The sequence below is a fragment of the Neodiprion virginianus genome, chromosome 2, assembly GCF_021901495.1.
Source record: "Neodiprion virginianus isolate iyNeoVirg1 chromosome 2, iyNeoVirg1.1, whole genome shotgun sequence".
NCBI lineage: Eukaryota > Metazoa > Arthropoda > Insecta > Hymenoptera > Diprionidae > Neodiprion > Neodiprion virginianus.
Window position 1 is genome coordinate 7,032,974 of NC_060878.1, and position 24,418 is coordinate 7,057,391.

General features: G+C 36.6%; 1 protein-coding gene across 1 annotated transcript; it reads right to left on the minus strand.

Moving 5' to 3' along the window:
- Nucleotides 1-5,861: 5,861 nt before the first annotated feature.
- On the minus strand, nt 5,862-22,524 carry LOC124297864 (uncharacterized). The gene is made up of 3 exons (XM_046749209.1): nt 22,132-22,524; nt 11,792-11,879; nt 5,862-6,813 (listed from the first exon to the last, which is right to left on the minus strand). The coding sequence occupies exons 1-3, from the start codon at nt 22,225-22,227 to the stop codon at nt 6,263-6,265; spliced, it is 735 nt and encodes a 244-aa protein (XP_046605165.1). The 5' UTR covers nt 22,228-22,524; the 3' UTR covers nt 5,862-6,262.
- Nucleotides 22,525-24,418: the final 1,894 nt, after the last annotated feature.

Sequence of the window (24,418 nt, forward strand, 5' to 3'; positions counted from 1 at the left end):
CACGTTCCACTACATAACAATATATCGAACGGAAATTTTATTTTCCTAACTTTGTGCTATTAAAAATTAAATTGTAACTATTTTGTGAGATTGAATTAATAATGATGAAAATAGTCGTTAGATGCGCTTTTCAAACATCAAAATTAGAGGCTTAATATTAAAACTGTGGGTCTTTTTTGTAACGTACATTGATATTATGATTGATGTAAGCGATAAGAAAAAAATTGTTTTTTTTTTTTTTCACACACGATTCTTCATAAATTCAAAACACTGTAAAAAAGGTGAAATATCTAATTAAAAAAAAATCTTTTTATGAATCCAATTAAACTTCTTAGGAGGCGCTACATTAAAAAATCGCAAATTATAATTTTTTCTAAAACGTTCCGACATGCGTGTATATAGCGGTATTTATTATATACAAGCCAGTCCTTGAAGCGATATATTTTTCACCTCTGTTTGGTATTCAACGAAACTCTGTTGTTTACCGCGTGGATCAATGGGCATTATTTTTAAATTATTTTCAAGTCACTTGTGCAGTGAGAAAAAGCTCGCTACGTTTTTTTTTCCGCGATACACGGACGGGAACGAGTCAATCCCAGGGAAAATACCGCGACTCTCATTTTACCCTGAAGAATTAATAACGACGCTGGATTATTCGGAAGGACTCGGGGAAAAAAAAACGGGAAAACTAATCACTCCTGGAACTCGACGCGAGAAAGATGAATAACAGTCAATTTCCACAGGTCTTGTGACTGAAGAAAGCTTTAGTAATAATTTATGCAAAGAAAAATGGATCAATTATGGTACGGAATTTGAGCGAAGAAGAAAGATTTCATTTAATTTTTCGGTTCAATTTTTCTCGGGATTTAAGGCTTTCTAATTTTCTCTTTCCCCCCTTTTTTTTTTTTCTTATTTTCTATTTGATCGACGAATTGCAGGATCTTATCCAATTAAAATTGGCTAGGGAAAACTTTTCCACTTAGCGGAAGCCAGATGAAAGGTGAATCGCCGTTTTTTTTTTTTTTTTTTTTGTCAGACCAAAATTACTTTCACCACGGCTGATGGTCAAATATTTAAACGCCATCAGAATTTTACACTTTTCATCATCTACTGCGTTGGAAACAAAAATCTAGTAACGATGCTGCTTTTCAGGTCTGTTATGTTATAACTTACAACGTCTCGGGTTTTTCAAATTGATTTCACATTTATTTTATTACATTTTCCAGAGTAAACGATAAAGGGTGTATTATTATTTTTTTTTTTAATTCTTTTTACGTCGTCACAATCACGACCTTCGACGACAGAAATAATATACGCATATGTATATATTTTATCTCTTCTACATTTATATCTCTATACATATACGTGTATACATACGTATATATATATATATATACATAGAATCGATCAGGTTTCTCACAGCAAGCAATTTTATTGAAAATCGCTAAATGGCATATAAGTATATGTTGTATAATGTTTTCTCGTTCCATGATTTACTATAATATAATTAGCAACGCTTCCACATTAATAAAATTTTGAAATTCTTATCTAGTTATACGAATTCTCGATAATTCATTTAAACAGTCAGAACAGGGAGAACGAGACACGATTAGAGAAATCGGGAATCGGGAGAATATGAAGGGAGGACGAGGGGAAAAAAGAAATAAAGTTACAACACAGTAATTCTGCTAGAAGTTATTCAACTTGCTACCGAATATATTAGGGACTAAATTCTAAAATACTGTGACGGTTTTTCAAGACAAGCATCATATATATATGTTAATATATATATATATGTATTAAATATAATACTTTTATACATGGTTTGAGAGAAACTTTGTTTGGTTTTTTGATTTTCTTGAATATTTTTAAGTACAGTGTTATGAATTGTTTATTTCAACAACGCAGCCGTGAGACATTGATTCAGGTTGATTGGATGTGATTTGATAGAATTCCTTCGTTATTTATTTTTCCTTTTTTTTTTTTGTCAATTTACAAATGAACCGATAATAAGTCAACATCGAGTCTGCAGAAGGAGACGTCACAATTTGTATGATGAAAAATATTACATCAGCACTGATTTACGATTTCTTTCAAATTATAATACACAAATACTTGGAATTGTATGCACGGCAAAATTTTTATTTAAAAATCGAACAATCACTTGTTTTTTTTTTTAAATATTGAACGAAGTCTCTCTTTTCTACATAAAGTGATGAAAAGTTTCTTTGATTAAGTAACGAAAAGTAAAATAATCAACAGTGACATTCGTGTATTGTGTTAAAAGCAAAAAAAAAAAAAAAATAACTGCAAGTAAAATTGTTTTACTCCGGCTTCAATCCACACAACTTTTTGATATCTTATCCTCCTACATCTCTGCGTTCATCGATAGCTTCTGTAAATTGAATCGACTTAAGTAGGGTAAAAGTAGGCCGTTGGTCGGATAAATTTGTTGTAATTAATGCAGCGGGGTAGACTTTGGATCTTGGAATGAGGGGGGGATTTGTTTTTAAAGGGGTTTAGACGGGGCGCCGAGGCGTTAATGTTGCTGCTTTTTTTGGAGATAGGCGTCGATCAGCCGCCGCTTAACGAAGTCACCCCATCCAACGCGATCGATTTCGTCGAAGTTTCGCTTTACGAAACTGTCGAATCCGCTCCGGTCGATCTCGTCGAAATTCTTCTTGACGAAGCTGTTGAATGCGCTCCGATCTATTTCGTCAAAGTTCCGTTTCTGCGTTCCGAAAGTGATGCCGCTGAAACGATATCGAATGTTCAATCAAAGCTCGGTCCAACAACAAATTGGGGTATTATTCCTCGCTTTTATCGAGACACGAAAGTTGGGGAAAGAGCACAATTTTTTTAGCAACGATATGGGAGCAGGAATGAAACGATATTCGTACTACGTGATAGAAAATGGTCAATGGAAATTGGAGCAAAACTAATGCGAAGAGGGAAAAATATAGACGTAAAATAGAGTGGTTGAATTACAAGTTTTGATAACGAAACTATGGTAGCTTTGGAAAGTTTGGAGACTGTCGCGGCTGACTCGAGAGTAAGTCGGAGAACAAGTATATGTATTGTTGGGCTGAAAAACGGAACGAACAAAGCGTATGATTGTAAGCATTGTCCCCGGGCACGGGGTGAAACCCGGTTTTGATAATCCTGACGAGGGAGTTGATATTTCGTGAATAAACCCGAAGCGAGTTTCTCGCTCAAAGGAGTCAGCTTCCATGGACCAATTTATACGAAGTTTTCATCAACAAAAGAAACCGCGATGGTGTTCCGAGATTATAGTAAATGTTAACCCAGCTCGGGTATTCGAAATGCCAACCGGCAGACGGATCACGCGTGAACGAACACGTTCATCATTTGATTAAACTCGAATCGCGCACACACGCACACCTCTCTTATCTGTAAGGAGAGATCCTAATTTGAAGCTACGACAAACCCGGGAGCAAGTCCTAAGGTTCCAACCCTCGCATTTGCAACGTAGCTTGAATATGTATTACTTGCTCTAAAATAACAATTTGAAAGTTCATCCAGCGGTATTATACGCACGGATCATTTTTTCAGATATGGAGTTTATTATAGAAGTGGAAACGGAAAGGGTTTTTTTTTTGTTTACTCCGTCAGAGTTACATGTTCATTTTGATTAACGTTATATCTTTGCACTTGCGAAACATATTGACCGGATTCGTACATCATTTTTTAAGAAAAACCAAAAGTACCTTCAAGTTCAACATTTCACTTATCTATGATGGAGACCCGATTGACTTCACTTACCATTTTTGCCCGAATGTCAAAGGTTGCTGTGTGAATCAATCCAGATACCATTATTAATCTGAGATATGAGTTTTCAACCTCTGTCAAATGAAAATATGTCCGTAACGCAGTACAAGACGACAAGTTTTTGTTTGTTCTATATCTTAGCAAACTCGACGCAAATCTGGTTGTATAGTAACATTTTTGTAAAAATGAAACACTAGATTACCACGAGCACCTCGTGAGACGATCTTTATATTCAATACATACGACTTGCAACAACCTTCTGATAAATCGGTTCTAATTGGAGGCTGAAAATAGTAACTCCAAACTTTCGCATCGCCGATAATCGTCACCGCAAACATACCCGGTTTTGGAATAAACAGCGGAAGCGAGATTCGCGTCGATGGTTCAAACGGTCTGGGTACGAAGTGGAGGACGTTAGAGATCAGTCTATGACCAGCCCAACGTTCCCAGACTTATTGTACAAGGTTTCGCTTTCGGGATGATGACTTCCACCCATATGCCGCGAAGCGATATTCAGTACGAACGAGTACGAACATCGGGTAGCTGCTCAGCTTGTTTTCCCGTCATATTGCTGGTGCTGGCAGTCCGATGGGAGCAATGACGACGACGTAGACGCGAGAACAGCCCGGAGAAGCAATTGAGCACTCCTTTTATTCTGCTCAATTGTTTCTATGTTTTTCTTCAGAGACTCTTTGTTTCGGATTTCCTAGCGTCTAGACGAGGTGACTGTAGTAGTTACCTGAGAACGAGTTTCTTGGCATTGCACCTCGGTGGGCTATCAATTGCACTCCGTGTTACCGGCTGGTGTAGAAAATGGTATCAGAAAAAACGGAAGAAACGGTTCGTTGACTTGTTATCGCGATTCTTTATGGATATTTCGTTGTGTAAGAGATTTCACGAGATTTCAATGAATTCTGGTTATTGGTCAATTTGACAGTTTCTTCGGAGTCTAGGTACGATGCTCGTGTGGAAAGATTTCATCGACGTTCGTCGAACATTGGATTCCAAAGCTGGTTAACCCCTCGAGTTAGTTTATGTGTTTGTTTAGACAGAAAAGCCGGCCAACAGAGGTTCGTTTTTGCGGCTATTAGCCACTGCCGGATGTTAACAACCGGATGAAGATGTGCTTTTATTTTACCCTGCGGCGAGCACGGTACTTTGTTATTATATCTTTCGGAGGCCCGAGAGTTGTGTAATCCAAAGTGCTAATCGGGACGACCTGTTGCTTTATCTGCATTCCGTAGCGGGAAGAATATCTCTCGGTAGTATCATCAACCTTCAAATTCAAGAGTCGAAGGAAAAGTTGAAGACTTTTATTTGACAACGCGTAGTTGGAGTAATAAAAATATAAAAACAAATACAAGAATCGAAAAGTGAGCAGCTACTTTAGAATTGACGTCGAGGTGACGTCCCAGCTCTGTGTAAACTAAACTGGGAGTAATTGATTCGAGCAAAAGTACTCAGAGGGCAATTAATAACGGATGGTGTGGCACTGAATAACGCAAATTTAATATCACCTTCCGGCAAAGGATCCGTAGCTAAACGCTCGTCGTATCCTCGTAAGAAAGGATTTTCTACGGTAAAAGTCCTTCTCTCTTTCTTGAATGGAAAACGGGTAACTTTTAATGAGATTTCTTCACCAGTCCGCTGCTGCTGGTGCTTGACAAAGTTCTTCTTTGGAACAAAATGAAAACTTGTCTACACATACATACATGTATAAGCGAGATGCATTGGTGCATTTACGAAGAACGCGCGAGTCGTTTCCAAGGATCATCGTTGCAGGTATCGAAAAGGACTTTTACGGCGTTAAATCATGTACATGCAGATATAAGGGAGTCCCGAATCGAGGATCGCGAATAACATTCTCTTTGTATTCATGGGAGCCTTTTTCCTCCAATTCACGGAATCCCTCGTCACGTCTTCGACTCACCTTAGGGAATCGAACCTCTTGTTCTCACCGAACGTCGCACCGGATAGAGAGTCCAGGCCTCGTCGAGTTTGGCGAAGAAGATGTCCGCCGCCGATTCCGTCCAGGTTACGAGGTCCCGTTCCTGATCCTGCGGCAAAAGGTCAAGTTAAACGGGAAAGTTTCAGTCCGGGAAATAATTATCCAAGGTATAAACGTGTCTCGTGGTCGTCTTGAAACATCCCGTCAATCCTGGTTCCTCGTTCCAACGTCGATACAAACCATACCCCGTACGAATGTATGCAGTTTTATGAACCCCGTTGAGCAACTGGAAGAGTATCAGTGAGAAAGAATTGTTTCGGGAGTCTGGAAGAATGGATTGGATTCTCTGGGTATTTTCGTCTTTCAATCTTTACCAATTTTCATTGCTATCTTGTTGTATTTTATGATTCTTTATACGCTTAAATTTAACATATATACGTTCTTACCGATACCTGCTACACAGTCGTCTATACGTTTAACCGATTTCAAAACTAATAAGCATCATAGTTAATACGTCCAACCGATCTATTTTCGAACTAGATTGCCACCCCCGATGCTGTCCAAGTTTCTCAAAAGATTAGCTCCTCCGATGCTGTCCAAGTTCCTCAAAAGATTGGCTCCTCCAATGCTGTCCAAGTTTCGCAAAAGATTGGCTCCTCCAATACTGTCCAAGTTCCTCAAAAGATTAGCTCCTCCAATGCTGTCCAAGTTTCTCAAAAGATTAGCTCCTCCAATGCTGTCCAAGTTTCTCAAAAGATTGGCTCCTCCAATGCTGTCCAAGTTTCTTAGAAGATTAGCTCCTCCAATGCTGTCCAAGTTCCTCAAAAGATTAGCTCCTCCAATGCTGTCCAAGTTCCTCAAAAGGTTGGCTCCTCCAATGCTGTCCAAGTTCCTCAAAAGATTAGCTCCCCCAATGCTGTCCAAGTTTCTTAGAAGATTAGCGCCTCCGATGCTGTCCAAGTTTCTCAAAAGATTCGCACCTCCGATACTGTCCAAATTGCGAAGCTGCTGATAAAGGCTTTTTGATTTCTGTTGGTTACCATTTTCTTGAGGATTTTCATGTTTTTCGTTCCATTCTGAAAGAATGAAAATGCGTCGTTTTACACGCTTTAGTAGGACGCTGTATTCGAAGCACCGATGAACAATCGTACTACAATATTGTAAATAAATTCTCGATTTATCGGTGTTTCGAAACTGTTGGTAGTTATATCGATAAAAAAGTTTTACCATGCAAGTGCGATCACGAAAGCAGCGTTAGGCGTAGCTACATATTATATGCAGTATAAAATTTGAAATTGCAAAAGCTAGGATTGGCGATGCGAAAAGTCTAAATTAAAATCGCGGACGTTTCAAGCGTTGAGATTATTTCTGATATTGGTTTGGATTTGTGATGGAAAAAAAAAAAAAAAATCTCTGAGCGAATTTGACGAAAAATTGGCAAATTTTTCCTGCTTACCTGCAGATGCGGATGAATGATAAAAATGTTGTGTATATCTTCGTTCGTTTAAGCGTAGGTATAATAGGTATATGGAACGTGTTACGACGCCACAACCGCTCGAACTATGTAATACAGAATCAGTATTTACAAAGGTTGTTGTATACACAAAAAAGCGGTTAACAGTACACACAGGCAACGTACGCGTTTTATGTACAGACCTCCGACGATCATGACGGGTTTATCGGAATCCTACAGCCCATTATATTTGAAGAACTGCAAATCTGTATCGTACGTGGAAATAAATTTAACCCGGGGATAACGAATAATCCCGTTACGTTACGTTACGTATTATGTCCTGACGTAAATTTTACGTCCATAAACCGTAAAGTGTTACGGTATTGACAAGAATGATAACGATAACACCGAGTATAGGTAGTATAAGAAAAATTCTGCGATGATTCGGCGATGCGGTTAACAAGAGAAGTAAAAAAATGTATAAGTAAAAAATAAGAAAGAAAGGAGAAAACGGATAAATTTTATACGGCCGATAATCGCGCTTCAACGACCTTACAGATTTTAACTAGTTTCACCGGATTTTTAACCTCTCTTGACTTTACAATCTTGTTGTAAAAATCGTATAATCTTGTTTCTGCACACTCGTCTCGGATTTTCTCATACTCGTAATAATTAATATCTTATTTACGCCTTGTGTATTTTATACGTTGTAGACATATTTCGAGATTGGATATATGAATATAAAATAAATGTATGACTATTAAAGTTTACGCAGAGACGTATAATAATTTAAGCTCGACATGATTGTACGGTTCCATATCTAGATCGAAAAATTCTTTCACCGTCAAACTTTTCACGAACGATGAATTTAACACAAATCCCGATGCCTATCCGCAGGGTTCAATTATCTCTATAAATTTGTAAAAGGCTTTTGCGGTAACTTTACGCTTGCATTTAATGTTGAAGTTAGCACGGACCGACCTTGCCTCATTATTCCAAAGGCGCTAATGCGTCGTTGATAATTTATCCGCTTCCTCACTTTTCCATTCCATCAATGTTTCATCCGAGTTTTATCAATTCTCTCTCATCGAGGCAGAGATTCATTCTTCGTATATATTTTAGAATACGGTCGTCATTGCATATCTCAAATTGCTTTTAATGCTACACTTACTTTCTGCAAGTTTAATTCTAGCGCCAACTTTATTCGGAGTAGATTGAATTTCGCTACGTAATGATAAAAAGCTTCCGTTCTGACGATTCGTTGTTTCAATTATCGTTTATATTTCACGATCAATTTTTCTAATTTTCTAATCTGTTTTACTCCTCCTTCGTTTTATGCTTTACCGCACGTTGCGTGCTGGAGGGACGAAAGAGAAACGTGTCGACCGGTTTCAAGGTACCTGCAAAAGCCAAGGTTCGAGCCAACGGGACTTGAACAAATATAGAAGTCAACTTTGAGAAGGTATTTTGAAAGGGGCGGGTGGTTAATTTGCATTTCAAATGTATTATTGTAGACGTCTGATATGAGAGGGGTAGGTAATCATCTCTGCGGATAGTCGGGGCTTCTAAGCGAGTATGACTTTAACACTTTGTGTGTGTGGACACAGCAAGAAAACTTAATTATCCTCATCAATAACCCTCGTTAATTAATATGTATGTACATAGTACTGCAGACGACGCGCGATAAGGGAAGTAAATAAAAATATTATAAATAATTTTTAAACGCGATAGGCTTGTCGATAGATTATTATTACGTCATAGTTCTTGCGAGACCGAAACGACGTATTCAATTTGGTTCGTCGTGAACGGTAATTCACATGTTTTACAATATAATTTTATATAACAAGTCAATGATTTCTGGATATGAAATATTCATTTTGCTTTTTTTTTTTTCGAAATTCAGGTCACGTGTGCTTGAGAATTTTAACCTTTTTAGTCACACATTATTGTACCGAGTCAACTTTTATAACGAGATAGTAGATTTCAAAAGTTGATCAAATACGGTCAAAAAACTCAATGCCGGGGTTTTTAGGGTCGCTGATGATAGACTCGCTGTACTAAATATTGAAAATCTGATTTCGGATTCGTAATCAGCGACCCCAAAAATCTCTTGACAGAGTTTTTTCTACGGATTTGATCGAATTTGAAATTTTCGTTTCGAATTTGAAAAAGAATACTTACCACTATGACTCGAAGGGTTAAGATAGCTCGTAATAAAATTTTCGATACTTTTGGTACAAATGATTGATAGCTTTTGAAAAATATCCACTAATAACCAGAAAATAATTGATACATACATGAAATAACAGTTTATCCATTCTTTGCACGCAACGATTTCCTTGAAACGCTGCTGACATATTTTTATCTCACACGCCGTTCGACCACTCGGCGACTTTTATCACTGCCGTGTTCAATCGACGAGTAGTTTCGTCGCTAACAGGTCAGCCGCTAGTGAAAGCCGCAAGTAGCGAACATCCAATCGTGATTTCGCCGGCCGTTGCGCTAACGAATGTCACTTGGTGTACGGAATTAATTAATTGCGATAATTGAACACCTCCGGAGGAGAAGCTCCGCTTAACAATATCCCGGATATTCGGTCAGGCAGCTGCGTAAATATATAATACAGTTTGCGAAAGAAAATTAATAATATATGTAAAGAAATTTTTGCTCCGATTCAAATTGTTCGAGATTTTCGATTTACGAGCAAAAAAAAAAAAAAAAGAAAAAATGAAAAACAATAATCAAACGAAACGGAACGTATCCTTCGAAACCTTCGATACTTTTTTTTTTTTCGTCGATATATATTTTCGACGTTTCGCATCTAAGGTTTTGAAATGTTTTTTATTTTCTTTCTTCTTCTTCTTCTTCCTATTTTTTTTTTTGTTTTTTTCTTTTTACGGCGAATCGCAGTTCTCCTGGGAAAAAATGACGCGGACGAGTAGAAACAAGTTGACTAGTGAAATTTACCTGCTGACATTCAATTCACTTAAGGTTTATAAATATTCGGTTCACAATTCGGATTTCGAAACGAACGAATCCCGTTGGGATTTTATCTCTGAACGTTAATTTTAATTATTCACCTGTTATCTCGAGTATTTTTTTTTTTTTTTATCGACAAAACCTAGGTTATTTATTTTATTTATTTAATCATTGCACTTCACTTCCTGCAAATGCATTGAAATATCGTTATATATACATATACATACACACACAAACACACACACACACACACGCATATGTATATACAAATTTTGTTAGTATGCGTGTGTGGAAGTTTGTTACATATTTATACGTGGTGAGGGAAACGAGCTTACTTTGGGGAAAAAAGTGTGTAGGTGCTACGAGAAAGAAAACGAGAGGGAGAAAGAGAGAGAGAGAGAATTGACGTGAGAACGGATGGGGAAAAACTCGCAGTTGTACTTTTTCTTTTAGTAGTCGGGTAAATATTAATATTAATATTGCGGCGGTCTCGAACGGCGAACTTGAGACGAAATCTGCCGGCTGTATAATACAGTATACCTGTAATCAGTTGACTATAATAATTTAACGAACGAATTGCTTTTTAATAATAAATGTCTTAATAAATTTATCGTTAATATTATTCGTAAAATCTACGCCTGTATAAATTGCGAATCGAAAAAATGTCCAACACATGTATGTTTGACGTTCAGAACGTTTATCACAATGGAAAATAATCAACGTACGTTTATTCGATCACATTTACGATCGAGTTATTAACTTCGGTAATTGGCACATCGTTTTATACGTATTTAGGTTTCAATCTCGGACCAGCTATTCCGTCACTCTTGTCGATAAATTAAGCCACTCTGGTTTCGCGGTGAAACAGATTTAGTTTTTTTTTTTTTCTTTTTTTTTTGTACCTTTTTTTCAGTTAAAAGTCCTCCAATATTCGTCAGCAATTTAATAATCTATCGTATACAACGATTTTGTGTCAAAACTTTTCTTCGTTACCGTTTGGTAGGAAAAACTTTCTCACTCGTATGTAATAATCATATTTTCAACAATAATTGCTATATTTGTGTTAGAACTTTAATACGGATTTAATTTTTTATCCTCAAATTCTCTGCCGTGCGTTTTAATTAATTCAACGTTACTGTGTCGAATGGAAATTCGCTTATATTCGACAGACTGCCGCTCGCGTAGGTTCGATTCTAATAATTTTATTTGTATTTAATCATCGATGATAATAATTATATCACCCTCAAACACAATTACGGCAATTTCACACTGCACACGTCGTTTTCAAATCAATCATCGAAGAAAATTGCTGATGTTTAATATCAGACAGTAAAAATTTTCGAACAAATCTTGATCAGCTGTCTGCAGTGAAATAATTATACATTTATATATATATATATATATTTATATATGTATATAAAACACAAATAAATAAGTAAACATGAGGGAAAAAAAACTAAACTTTCTTTTATATATATGCATACAAAAATAAAGAAAAATATGTTTCATCGCATATTTACACAGCATTGATTGTGAAACTGTTTATGTGTGAGGACAGGCTTTTTTTTGTACATATGTACAGTTTTATTAAACGTTTGTCACATTTCATCCAAGAAACTTACCGAGGGCCTCGTAATGCCTTGCAAGAGCTTCCGCCAGTTCCGGTTGAGCGTAAATGCGAGGGTCGGCTTCTATGACATCGTTCTGGAGCTGAAAACGACGATTTAGCCAATTTGATAAAGATTCGAAAATCGAACGAACATCGATTTCGTTATCACCTGTCGTTCTTTAATTAGATTTCAAACGTGCTTGCAATTTTTCACACACAAAATCTAATTTCAACATCGAACGATCTCTATTATTACAAAAATTGAAAAAAAAAGAAAAAAAAAATGAAATGAAAATCAAGCCGCGGTAAAGAGGACGAAGTATCAAAGAACACTGTCTCAAAATTTCAAGCTGATCGGTTGAGCCGTGTTTTCAGAAATAATTGACATTATTGTCAATAACAATGCTTCGTTATTGACTTTGAAATAATTCAAGTTACGATCAATCTGTGAAATTTCGAATAAAAGAAACTCAAATCGAATTGAATAATCGCTCTGTCGGGGTATAAATTTGATAAATTAACCCTTCGATTATCAGTGTATCCCCTTTAAATCGCTTCTGGTTTTTGCTAATGTTTAAAGGTATAAGTAATAAAGGAAAAGCGGAGGATCGCAGGCTGTATAGAATTACGAGCCGCTGTTCAAACTTCCTGATACGTGCAGAGGGTTGGTCGCTTTATTTGCTCGCTGATTTTGGCGAACCTCTGACTTTATCTGTGGGAAAAATCGCCTCGGGGTTGCATCGTTCTAAAAATGTATCGCGTTATGAGTTCCAGACGTTACCTCTGCGGCTTATGTCTTAACCGAGTTTTCATCCTTGAAGAGTGTACGAAACGAAGATGTTATATTTATTAATTTACGTCGTTCCCTCGGGATGTTTGTGATTGGGGCGCGTTCGGCGATTGTGTTTTTATACATATCAGGTTAGTTCTTATTTTTGTTGCGCCGGAATTTAATTTTGCGATCGTCGTCAGCCTCTCGAGAGGAGTCAACGTGTATGGAAAAAAAAATTTTGTCTAATCCCCGAATTTTTTCGATAATCTTAACACGGAAAAATGCATGCATTCGAAATGTTTTTGAAGAAAATTGGCGATTACTTTAAAACCGGACGTTGTAAAAAAAAAATTCATCCGGCTGTTGAGTAGGAAATTTAATGCTCTGTAAAAAATATAATATTTATCACGTTATCAGCGAAAGAATTGAGAAAATTCTCCGCTGGATGGAAATAATGGTAAATTGCGTTCAGAAATCATTGCAATCAATAAATATTGATAAATAAATTCAAGGCTGAAATTATAACGGGCGTCTTATTTCTTATTCCTACAATTATTAAATACGTGACATTGAAACACTCTAATAAACAGTCGATTAATTTTTTATCACTTCATTGTAAATTTTATAAATTCACCTCAATTGGCAAAGTTTTTCATATTCTGGCGGGATTCACCCGAATATTATCGCCGTTTAAATTACCGCAAGGAAAACAGAGAAGTTTAATTTTTCACCAGCGGGGGTGAAATTATAATTATAATAATAAGACGAACGAATACACTTTCCCATTATTATTCTCGCATCGATCGATCGTTTGTTATTCGTTTTTAATTCAACTCCTAAACGCGAAATGAAAGTTGACACGAAGTAAGAAGCAATAAAAAAAAAAAAAAAAAAACAATTATTTATCCGCACCAAAGAGAATTGCGTTTTTTGACTTGTTTAATTATTTGCTGACGCGAATAATAAATTCTTTGAAGTCGTGCAACGTATTGCAGTAGCTGGGATATAAACTTGTCCGATAGTCGCCGGATATCCGGTCCGGAAATTAACCCTTTTACAGGATAGACGCTAATGATTAAAGAGTCGTCGATACCCGGTGTACGGAATAAATTTCGGCTAGTAAATTTTCACGTTACATTGCAGAAATTATTGTTATTGTTATTAAGTGGCTGAGCCGAATGCTTGTAAAAAAAATTTACCGACAATTACTAATGAGATAAACGAAATTTTATTCTTCTATTAACCTAATGCACAGTTCCAGAGTCTTTGGAACTTTGGAGTTGGCTTAGCTTTTATCCCTTCGGCATTATTGGGAGAAAGAAGATTAGGAAGTCGAAGGTACGGAGGGAAAAGGTAAAAATAAAGAAATAAATAAATGTAAACAAATCCCAGACACGAGAGTGTTTTCCCGCTATTCAAATTTGCGGCTTGGAAGAGTTTTTTTTTTTTTTTTTTTTTTTCCAAGCCTTTTACGACTCATCCCTTATTTGTCACACGGATTTAACAAGACTTTCTCGCTACACTTTTATTTTCCTCACTCGTTGCTCGTTTTTACCGCCTTCTTTGTTTTACTTTTACCCCAAGCTTTTCAGACACCGCATTATTTTAACGTCTGTAGTCACAAGAATTATCGATCTAACACGTGTATTATATTTACGAAAAGAAACGTTTTACGGACAGGTGTGTATTGATTAAATAAAATTTAAAAACTAATTCGATAATTTTTGTTTCAATTCAAGTCGTCGATCGGCGTCAATTTTTTTTCACTTTCTGTTTCGTTTTTTTTTTTTTTTTTTCCCCCACGCTCGTGCCGAAACGCAATTTTTATTCTGAAAATCGATCGAGTATTTTTATTTCACAAAATGATCAAACGATACAAACGTGAAAGTTTTTCGTTCCTCAAATATGCTGCGCTCAAAATACGGATGTTGAACGATAAAACTGGTTTAAATTTTGGTAAAAAAAAAAAAAAAGAAGAAGGGAGTGGGGAATAAATATCGTACGACATTTACGAAGGATGGATTTTGCGCGTTAGATAGATTTAAAATCGTACCTGCGAAAATTTTCAAATACAGATCATAGAGAGGGAATTGCTCGGTAGGGTGCGAAAATATTCGCGATCTTCTGCGAGTGACGCGCGAGTTTTTTTTTTTTTTTTTGATCCTTCTCGATATAAACTTTTCCTACATTTCCATGCAGGCAATGCCTATATTTTACACGTGCGTGTTACGTATATACGTAAATATATAGGTGTGTGTGTGTGTGTGTGCGTGTGTATATATATATATTACATATAGAATATGTGCGTCACATACGAAGGTTGATTGAACCATTGTGCTGCAGTCGAAGGAGCGTAATATTTCCAGAAGTTTATCTCGATCTCAAATTCGTCGAGACACGCTCGGCGAGTTTCCTTGATTTCGTTAGCGGGATTTTTCGATTGAACGAAAACGGAGCTTTTGAAAAAGAAAAGTTGTCCGTTCGAATTGCAAATTTTTTTTCGAAAAAATTTTCGTCGAACGAAACATTAAGCAGCCGTGGAAGATGTGCGCGTCGGATTTATTTTTTTTTTTTTTTTCTCTTCATCGCTTGTAATATTCGGTTATAAAAAACGGCCGTAACTTACAAACATTTTTCAGAGAACTAACGATACCTGTGATTCATCGATCAATTTTCGTGCATAATGAGGGGCGGGGGGGGGGGGGGGGGGGATATGCACGATCTTAAACCGTATAGGTTTGTAAATGTGAAATATTTATTCTAAAACAAAAAAAAAAAAAAAAAATTGATTCCTATGGCGACAGAGAAAAAAGCTATTTACTCAAAATTATGGTAGAAGTGTCTACATGCAATGAGGTGAATTCCTTTTATAATCAAATAAATCGTATTTATTTCGCTGCGAAATGTCGATATATCTATATTTGTTTATTTATTTTGTTTTTTTTTTTTTTATCTTCAGCTAAATTTGCTCAGTCAAGAAATCATTATCCGAACAACAAAATTGTCGGGTTTTGGTTAATTGGGACGAAAATTTACAGCCTGAAGTTTAATTTTTGAATTCGTTTGTTGATATATAACGAAATTGACAATAACAACAACAACAATAACAATAATAATAATAGTAATAATAATAATAAGAATTAAAAAAAAAAAAACAATCGTTGGTCGCTTTCCGTGTTCGAGTTTTGGAAAAAAATTAATAACATATTTAATAAACCGTGGCCATCTGTTCATTTCCGCGATAGATATTTCCTCACTCCCCCCTCCCCCCCGTTTCTCTCTGTCCTTTCATTTTTTCTTACCCCTTTGTTCTCTCCGCTTTCCCGACTATCCGCGAAATTTCGCCGATTTCAAGTATCATTCCGCAGACAAACAGGGCGCCGCCGAGATAAACCGACATCTAGGCGCCACACGTTTCCCCTTTTTTTTTTTTTTTTTTCTTTTTTTTTCCCCCTTTTTAATACCACGACTGTTTCTGGACCATTTCCAACCCTCTACGAGCCGGTCGCGGCGGTATTTTTTTTTTGGCACAGGGGGAAATTCCTCCGATGAATTGTTTGAAAAAAACATTCCTCTTTCCTTTTTTCGCTCGTGTTCTTTATTTTTCTTTCCTTTTTTTTTGTTCTCTCTTCTTTTTTTTTCCTTCCCTTCTCTCTTTTTCCGCCGCGGTGACGAGTGAATTTTGCGGACACGGGGAGGTTAAAAAAGACGTCTGCTTTGTCTCGCGTTTCCTTCGGCCAACCGGAGAATTAATGAACGTTCATCATTGACGCAACTTTTTGTACGCTGAGAAAGGTTTTCATTATTTACGCGATCCATGGACCCTGTGTTTTTTATTTTTTTTCTTTTTTCTTTTTTCTCTTCCTTTCGGTTTTCCGCAACCTATACCCTGTATGTGTATATATATGTATGTATAGATATAACGTAGGCACCTCGTGTATCGAAACCACGACTACATTTAATTTTCACCGATTATTAACACCGGTAGGTACATTTTACTCGAGTATCATCGCCCCAATTTGAATAATGGATTTCGTGTTGCCGGTCGGATTATTACAGACAGCATCCCGACGCGGAGTCGCTTCTCTTTACATCGGGGCATTCCGTGTGAAATCGAGCAGGTTTTTCATCCGAAAACTTTTAAAACTTGGTCGGAATATTTCGTCGCCGCTCAATAGCTGGTCAACTTGTTTGAAATTCTCGATTTTTTTTTTTTCTGTTTTCAAATCCTTTACGACTTGACACGCAACCAGTTTTCCGGTACGAATATCCCGACGAATGTACTTTCATAGTCGATAACTTTTTCTAAATTTGATTTGAAAGAAAAAAAAAGAAAAAAAGAAAAAAGAATTTAATATTTTTGTCAGAAACATTTCAAGATTAACACGGAGTCGTTTAATTTTCAGTTCCTTCGTCACTTGGATATTTCGGCTTTACAAAAGTCTGTGTTTGAAAATTTTCAAACATGTTAGAAATTGTATTGAAATATTTTCGATTCTGTGTAACAAGCGAGTTGTAATCTTGATTGTAAGATTCAATTTCACCCAATGCTAGATCATTTTCACGCGTTATCGATTCTAAATTATTTCAAAACGGTTGAAATTTTTTTTTCTCTTCAAATGTCGGCAAAGATTGGTATAAAAAGAATGGAAAAAAAAAGAAATAAATAACGATTCCACCCAATGACCGAAAAATTTACACCGCACGAGATAACAAAACACCTAGGATATTTTTAATTTAAAAACTGTCGTGTCAAACGACAAGGATATTGGGATTTCCGGAAAGTTTGAATCGATCACACGACAAACTTTCGTAGGAATAGAAAAGTTGGACGTCGACAAGTTGTCACGGAATGCTACCTGGATATGATTTCGTTACGATATCGCGACGCCGCGACGCGTCCTCGTCTCTACCGGGAAAACAGGATTAGAAGTTTGGAATTTAATTCACCGTGCAGGCAACGCCTGCTTATTAATTCACACGCGACATCCGTCAGCCGCACTTTCCAACGTTATACGTCCTCCCTTCTCCTCTCGACGGTTATATCGTGTGTGGATTTTCGTTTCCCCGCATACGTATATTTATGCATATACACACACACACACAGACATGTACGGCTACACTCGAGCTTTCCCCCCAAACGATTAAACTCAATGCCATTCATCTCTATAACTATCGTTAACTGTTCGAAACTTTGTTCGAGCTGAAAATTTCACCGCGTCATTAACGACCGTTGTCGACGTTGCGCATTTTTTTCAAAAGTTTTATTACTTCATCCACCGATGGGATTTTTATCAATTTTTAATTTTTTTTTTCTATTTTTCCTCTCACGCATTACCCGATATTACAAACGAGCTATTTTACGGACCTGGCATCGAAATTTATATGAAAATTACCCACTTGAAACTTTAAACGCGTTTTCTAAGAACTCTCTCGACGAAAGAGTTTTCAAACCGTGCCTCTCAAATTTGGACACAAAGTTCTTCACGCCATTCCGCTTCGTGTTATGGAAGAAGCTTTTCTATTTTTTCTTTATTATTGAAACCTTTGTATTCTTTTTTTTTTTTTTTTTCAAACAGTCGCCGTGTCGATTGTCAGTTATGTGTTGAAAGAAATGAAAAAAAAAAAAAAAAAATCACACCTCCGCAGCAAGATATCAGCTTTCTTCCCGATTAATAATAATCTTTTTCACAAATTTCTTTTCAGATAGTATTCACGGTCAGAACCATTCAAAAAAAAAAAAAAATAATAATAAAAAAAAAATGAGACCGATCGGCGTCGTTTGAAGAACGATGAAACAACGTCGAAAATCAGCTTTTTTACGACCCTCGTTACACGAGGATGATCCGTTAATTCACGAAAGTCGGTTAAAGCGCACTTAAGCCCGTCAAGTCGAGCCCTGGGTGCAACAAGTTGTGCCTTAAGGACTCTGCGAGGGGTTTCCCTGCCCCGAGTTTTGCCCCGCGGGATAGCGACGCCGCGTCCCGCGGGGAGGAACACGGAAAAGTCAGAGTGGATGGCGGGCTTCGATGGGGGGGAGGGATTGGTGGATTTCCGAGAGTCTCGCGAAACGAACGACGAGAAAAATAGGATGTCGCTGAATTTCGTCGCGCCAACTATCGCGTAAAATTGACAAATCGAATGATGTGTAATCGTCGCTGAAATTCACCGTCGACGGATACGATCATTGATCTAAATCCCCCCCCCCCCCCCCCCCCCCCCCCCCTCCCACGCGTGGCTTAATAGACGGAGAGTTTATGAAAGGGGTTGGAATTATTTTTTTAGGAACCGGTTAGATCCTCTCGAGAGAAGCCAATCTAACGAACGCGTCGACGAGATGATAAAGAGAAATTGCTGGATCCTGTTGTTTGGTTAGACCTTTTCTTCTTCTTCTTCTTCTTCTTCTTCTTCTTCGTCACATTATACAGATGAAGAAACAAGGGTTGGGGGGGGGGGGGGGGGGGGGGAAGTAACAAACGGTCATTTTCAAATTACAGTCTGGCGGCAAAAATTAAAGGTTCAACAAAAATCCATCGTGTCCGATTCTTTTGAACTGATGAAATTGATTTTTCTTTTCTCATACGAATGGTGCGTTTTACTGAATTACGAACGAAAAATAAATTTGAAATTCCGTCGCAGGAACTCTGTTGATTTTTTTGTTTTTTTTTCCATTTTTTGCGAGGAAAGGAATTGTAAAATATATCAACCTTTTTTTTTTTATATTGCCCCCCCCCCCCCCCCCCACCCTCTTCAAATTCAAGCGGAGAAATCTTGGTGGTGATAAATTTCGTTTTTTTTTTTTTTTTTTTTTTTTTTTCATTCTTCTGACTCGGCGCTTTTTGACTTGACTATACTTTGCACTTTTCATTGAAGGTGATTCGGGTTTATAAGGCAGGGAATTTTGTACTTGAGAATTCCATCTCCAAATTAAATACCTCGCTGCAGGGATATCAAGTTCCGGAACACAGATCGACGTTGTAACCCAGAATTAGTTTACGCAGATAAATGAGAATACTTGGCATGAAAGGGAGGGGAAAAATGAAAACGATAGAAGTTCTCAAGTCTAGGAGTGTGATTAACGAGAAAAAAAAGAGCGGAGCTTGTAATTTAGTAAACTTTTAATTGTTTAATCTATTACACGAGTGTATTTTTTTTTTTTTTCTTTCGTCACTTGGTGTAAATTTATCGAGCAACGTGCGACAAATTGGAAAGAGAAACTTGTTGTTAGTCGATTGAGCCTTGCGGGATGAAGTAGTAGAAAAGTATAAAAAGAGGATTAAAAAATGAAGAAACATACGGAGAATAATAATAATAACAATAATAATAATAATAATAACAATGCAGTCTTTGAGCAAAGTCAATTTCTCGAAGGATATTTTCAATAATAATCTGCAAAATTTGGATTTTTTTATGAATCCGGTAAAAAAAAAAAAAAAATTGTTAATCAGTTTTCAAGAAATTACGGAAAATTTGTAAATACTTACGACAATTTTATTTCTAATTATTTTTTCACTGTCGTTGCGCAGCTTGTGTGCACTTTGAAAGATTTGATCAATAGTTTATGAAAACTTATCGCAATTGGCGAGCACAAAGTTTCACAATAATAATTACCAGAATTTACATCAGTTTTCTTGGTGTTGACAAACTTTTAACAAAAGTCTGTTAAAACTATGTTATAAACATTAATTACTCGATCGAAGCTCTGCAGAAAATATGAAAAACATTGTAAAAAATCTCTCGTGAAAATTCATGGAAATATTCGAATAGTCGATGATGTGGGTAAATTTTTACGAAACGAATAACGCAGTTCGGTTTTGTGCAATTCTTCTTGCGACGTCTTATCGGATTATTTTTGAAATGTAAGCGTAATAAATATTTGCGAACAAAACGAACCTGTGAATTCGTTACACGCAACGTTTAGTGACAATTGCTCGATCCGTACGCTCGTTTCTTGGTATAAAAAATCAATAACGATCATTATGCGAATAGAATAAACCGTCAGGCTTCCCCGAGGGTCGAGTCTCGTTAATTATTAATTTCCCTCGATCGTTCTAGGGGAAATTTTTACTCCGCGGTTTTCAAAGGAGAAAAGTTTTATCACACGGATATTTTATAATTTGTTATATTCAAGATTCTCTTCGGTATCAATCAAGGTTTAACAATTTTCTATAACAATATTAAAGGAACACCTAATCTCGGATTTTATTTTACAACAAGAGATTATTAACAATTAATCGTCAGGCGCTTATCAGCTGGATTACGAAACATGCTTTTGCGGATAGCTGTGAATTACCTGTCTTAAATTTTTTAATCTCTACCGTTCAAATATCATTACGCAAGTTTCTTCAAAATCTCGTCAAAGTCGAATATCAGCTTTGTAATGTTCTTTTAAAGTTAGGCCGAGTCAAACACCGACAAGTTAATGAAAGGGGCCGGAATTAAAAACCTGTTCAAACAATATCTCGCGTGTGTAATTTAAGCGTGTTTGCAAAAGAATCAAGGTCGAAATAACAACGTTACAATAATTTCGATTATTCGCAGTATAAGATTGTTTAGAATGAATCAGATTGTCAGCGGCACGCAGAATCGAGCCAAAGCCGTACGAACATATTTTTGTAATATACATATTCGAAGATCGAAAGTACAGTTGAGGGTGAATATTTAACTACCTGTACGATAATGCCTCTGGGTAAAGTTTACAGGAATTTACGAGAGCCGCGGGGTTTTGTGAAAAATAACACGGGTCAAAGAAAAATTGTTATTTTTGCTTTGCGAGTTTTTATTTGAATAAATAAATTTTGATTACATGCATCGAATAATTAATAATCAAAATCTTCACTTCGTCATTGGTCATAAACATCAACGGAAAACTTCAAGACTCGTTTATCAACGTAAAAAAGACAAAAGCAAACTTTACACGCGATAAATCAACATTTCGCTTGTAATTCGATGTATAGAATCGAAATTTATTTATTTAAATATAAACTCGGGCAGAGAAAATGAAAAAAAAAAAAAAACTCAACGTTGACCCGTGATTGATTATTATTTTTGAATAATAGTGCGAAACTAAAGCTCGTTCGATTGTTATTCACAAGAATCGTCTGAGATAAATATGTAATTATTTCTTAAAATCCGAAATATCGTTCCGCTTCGTACGAAAGCAAACTTTATTCCGATAAAAATATTACGTCTGGAACGCAGTTAAAAAAAAATCGCGTTTACCGGTATAATTAATCAAACATTTCCGTATCGAAAATAAAGACCCATCTCACCCCTCTTCGAAATTGGACGCGCATAAAACGCTGGCTGATTGATCGGTATAATTTTATCGGCATTATATTATTCCCCCCCACCCCCTCGAGAGCCATTAATTTCCAATTTTGGATCAATGGCGGTAATTGATAACTGTTTATTGCTAAATTAACGTTGAGGCAAACAAAGGGGATGCAGCGTGTGCGTGTGTCTGCGCGTTTTGTGCGTAAATTTTCGTTTACGGTAAAATTATTGTTGCAGTGGTGTATTTTTTTTTTTTTCGTTTTTTTTTTTTTTTGTTTTTTTACACATCTTGTTCTTATTCTTACCTGAGTTGGCGCCGCGACGACGAACGAAGCGACGGTTGCCGAGACGATTGCGATGCCGATGAAAACTTCGGCGATGTTGAAAAACCGTCGCGACATTTTCTTGTTTTTTTTTTTTTTTTCTTCTCTCTTGCCTTCCTTTTCGGGGACGATTAATCAGAGACGGATGTCTCGCGTTTGTACTCTTCGACGGACGTTAAAAATTCCTTTTACCCCAGACGTTACGGCGATGGTGACGAATATATATAGAGAGAGAGAGAGAGAGAGAGAGAAGCGGATCGAGCGTGATGTTTCGCGTTGTTTTTTCTTTCTTTTCTTTTTTGTTTTTTTTGTTTGTTTCTTCTCTCTTCCCTTTCTGTCACTTGCTCGCGAACGTGTCCCCTGCGTTGTGTCGGAGAGACGCGTGTCGTACCCGAATATATATAGAGTGACGGTGAAGAGCGAACCCCATGCGGCGGCGGTGGGTGATGGAAGAGGGTGTCGATTGCGCGCGCATCGTATCGTATCCCCCCCCCCCCCTTTTTTTATTATCCGCCATACATGTACGTACGTGTGTGTAAGCGATATCGTTTCGACTAGCTGTAGGACGGACACGCACTTGAAACTACCGCCGATCCTTTTAACTCTCAAGTATCGGTGTAAAAGGAGTAATAAAATATATATATATTGCCGTTTAGGTAACCTGGACACCGATTTTCTTTTTTTTTTTTTCTCTCTTTCTTTCTTTTTTTCTTTGGTTTTTTTTTTTGTTCTTCTCTTTGACGCACGGTTTTCACACCGTCGAGATGAAAAATTAGAATCACCGACTGGCTCGACGGAACGGAGATTTCGCATTTTTTTTAAACAAGCGACGGTCTTGTTAAATTTAATGAACAAAATCTGGACAGACCGTGTTACATGGAAGATTATGAATGTAGAAAGAAGCGACGGTCACTAAGCTTGAAATAATCGATGCATCGTTTAATCGAGTTGAATAAAATGATCGAACACGACTCGATTTAGCTGGGAAAAATTAACCGATTAATCGATTATTTCGTAGTTTTCTTTTTTTTTTTTGAACTTACGCATGTGAAACCAAAATTGCGTAAACTTCAGTACGTAATCGTAATAGCGGAAACGTTTTTTTATTGATAATTTCATCACCTTATCACATATCATATGGGAATCATTTTTATACGCTCGCGATTATTTTAGTTACATCTTTCTTTTTTTTTCTTTTTTTTTTCCGTCGAGGCGGCTGTTTTGAGTTCACTAGCTTTTATCCGCATCTCTGTCGAATATTACAGTTCGTTATACACGTACTTTGACCGTCTAGGATTTGTATCTACGTTTTTTATCACCTCATTTTTCCAACCGTTAGTTAATACTGTTTACCTTTCAGAAAAAGAAAAAAAAAAAAAAAAAACTAATCTCCATAACTTGGGTATACGAATGACGATGATTTTTCTACGAAAATATGAAAAGTGATGCAGATTTTTATTTTTTTTTTCTCTCTCTTAATTTTATCGCGCGTTGGAATTCGAAAGGATTGTTCAACGATACTTTATTATCATTGTAGATGCATTTTTGAACGAACGTCGCGATTTTATTTCTGAAACACGAATGGATTAGGTCGACGGTTTTGTGTATTTATAGTTTTTCCAAAGCTGATCGATTTTATACGTTGGACAAAGTGCGGATATTCTAGCAAACTGCGAAAGAAGAGAAAAAGAAAATAAAAAAAAGAAAAATTGAAAGACGAATTTCAATTCGAATCAAGTTCTCGACGTCTTTCAAATCAATGAACAAATATAAATGAACGTAAAAGTGATTTGTTCTTTTTGAAAAACGGTATAAAAAATGATGATTTTACGATACAAGAATTTTTGAATTCTTGTACAAAAATTTATACTCAGATTCAGGCCAAAGATATGAAAAAATGTGAATCGAGGTTTTTTTACCTTATACCGCGCTTTCTTTCCTTTCACACTGAAGTTTTCACGAAGTTGTATAAGATCGGTATCTTTTTTTAATTAATTAAAATCCGCCCGTCAAGTTTCACATCGAGTACTCAAGACTCTGATTTAATTCTACAAGCGACGAGGTGTTACTTCTTACGGATGAAAAACATCTCTCGCAGTTGCATACGATGCGAAAGAAAGTACATAAATCTCATCTGAAATAATACACTGGAATATCATCATTCGATTCAAGTTCGACGATTCCCAGAGAAATATGCAAGAAAATGAAAAGAAATAAAAATTAAGCAAAAAACTTTGTATTCCTCTCCGTATATATATACATATATATA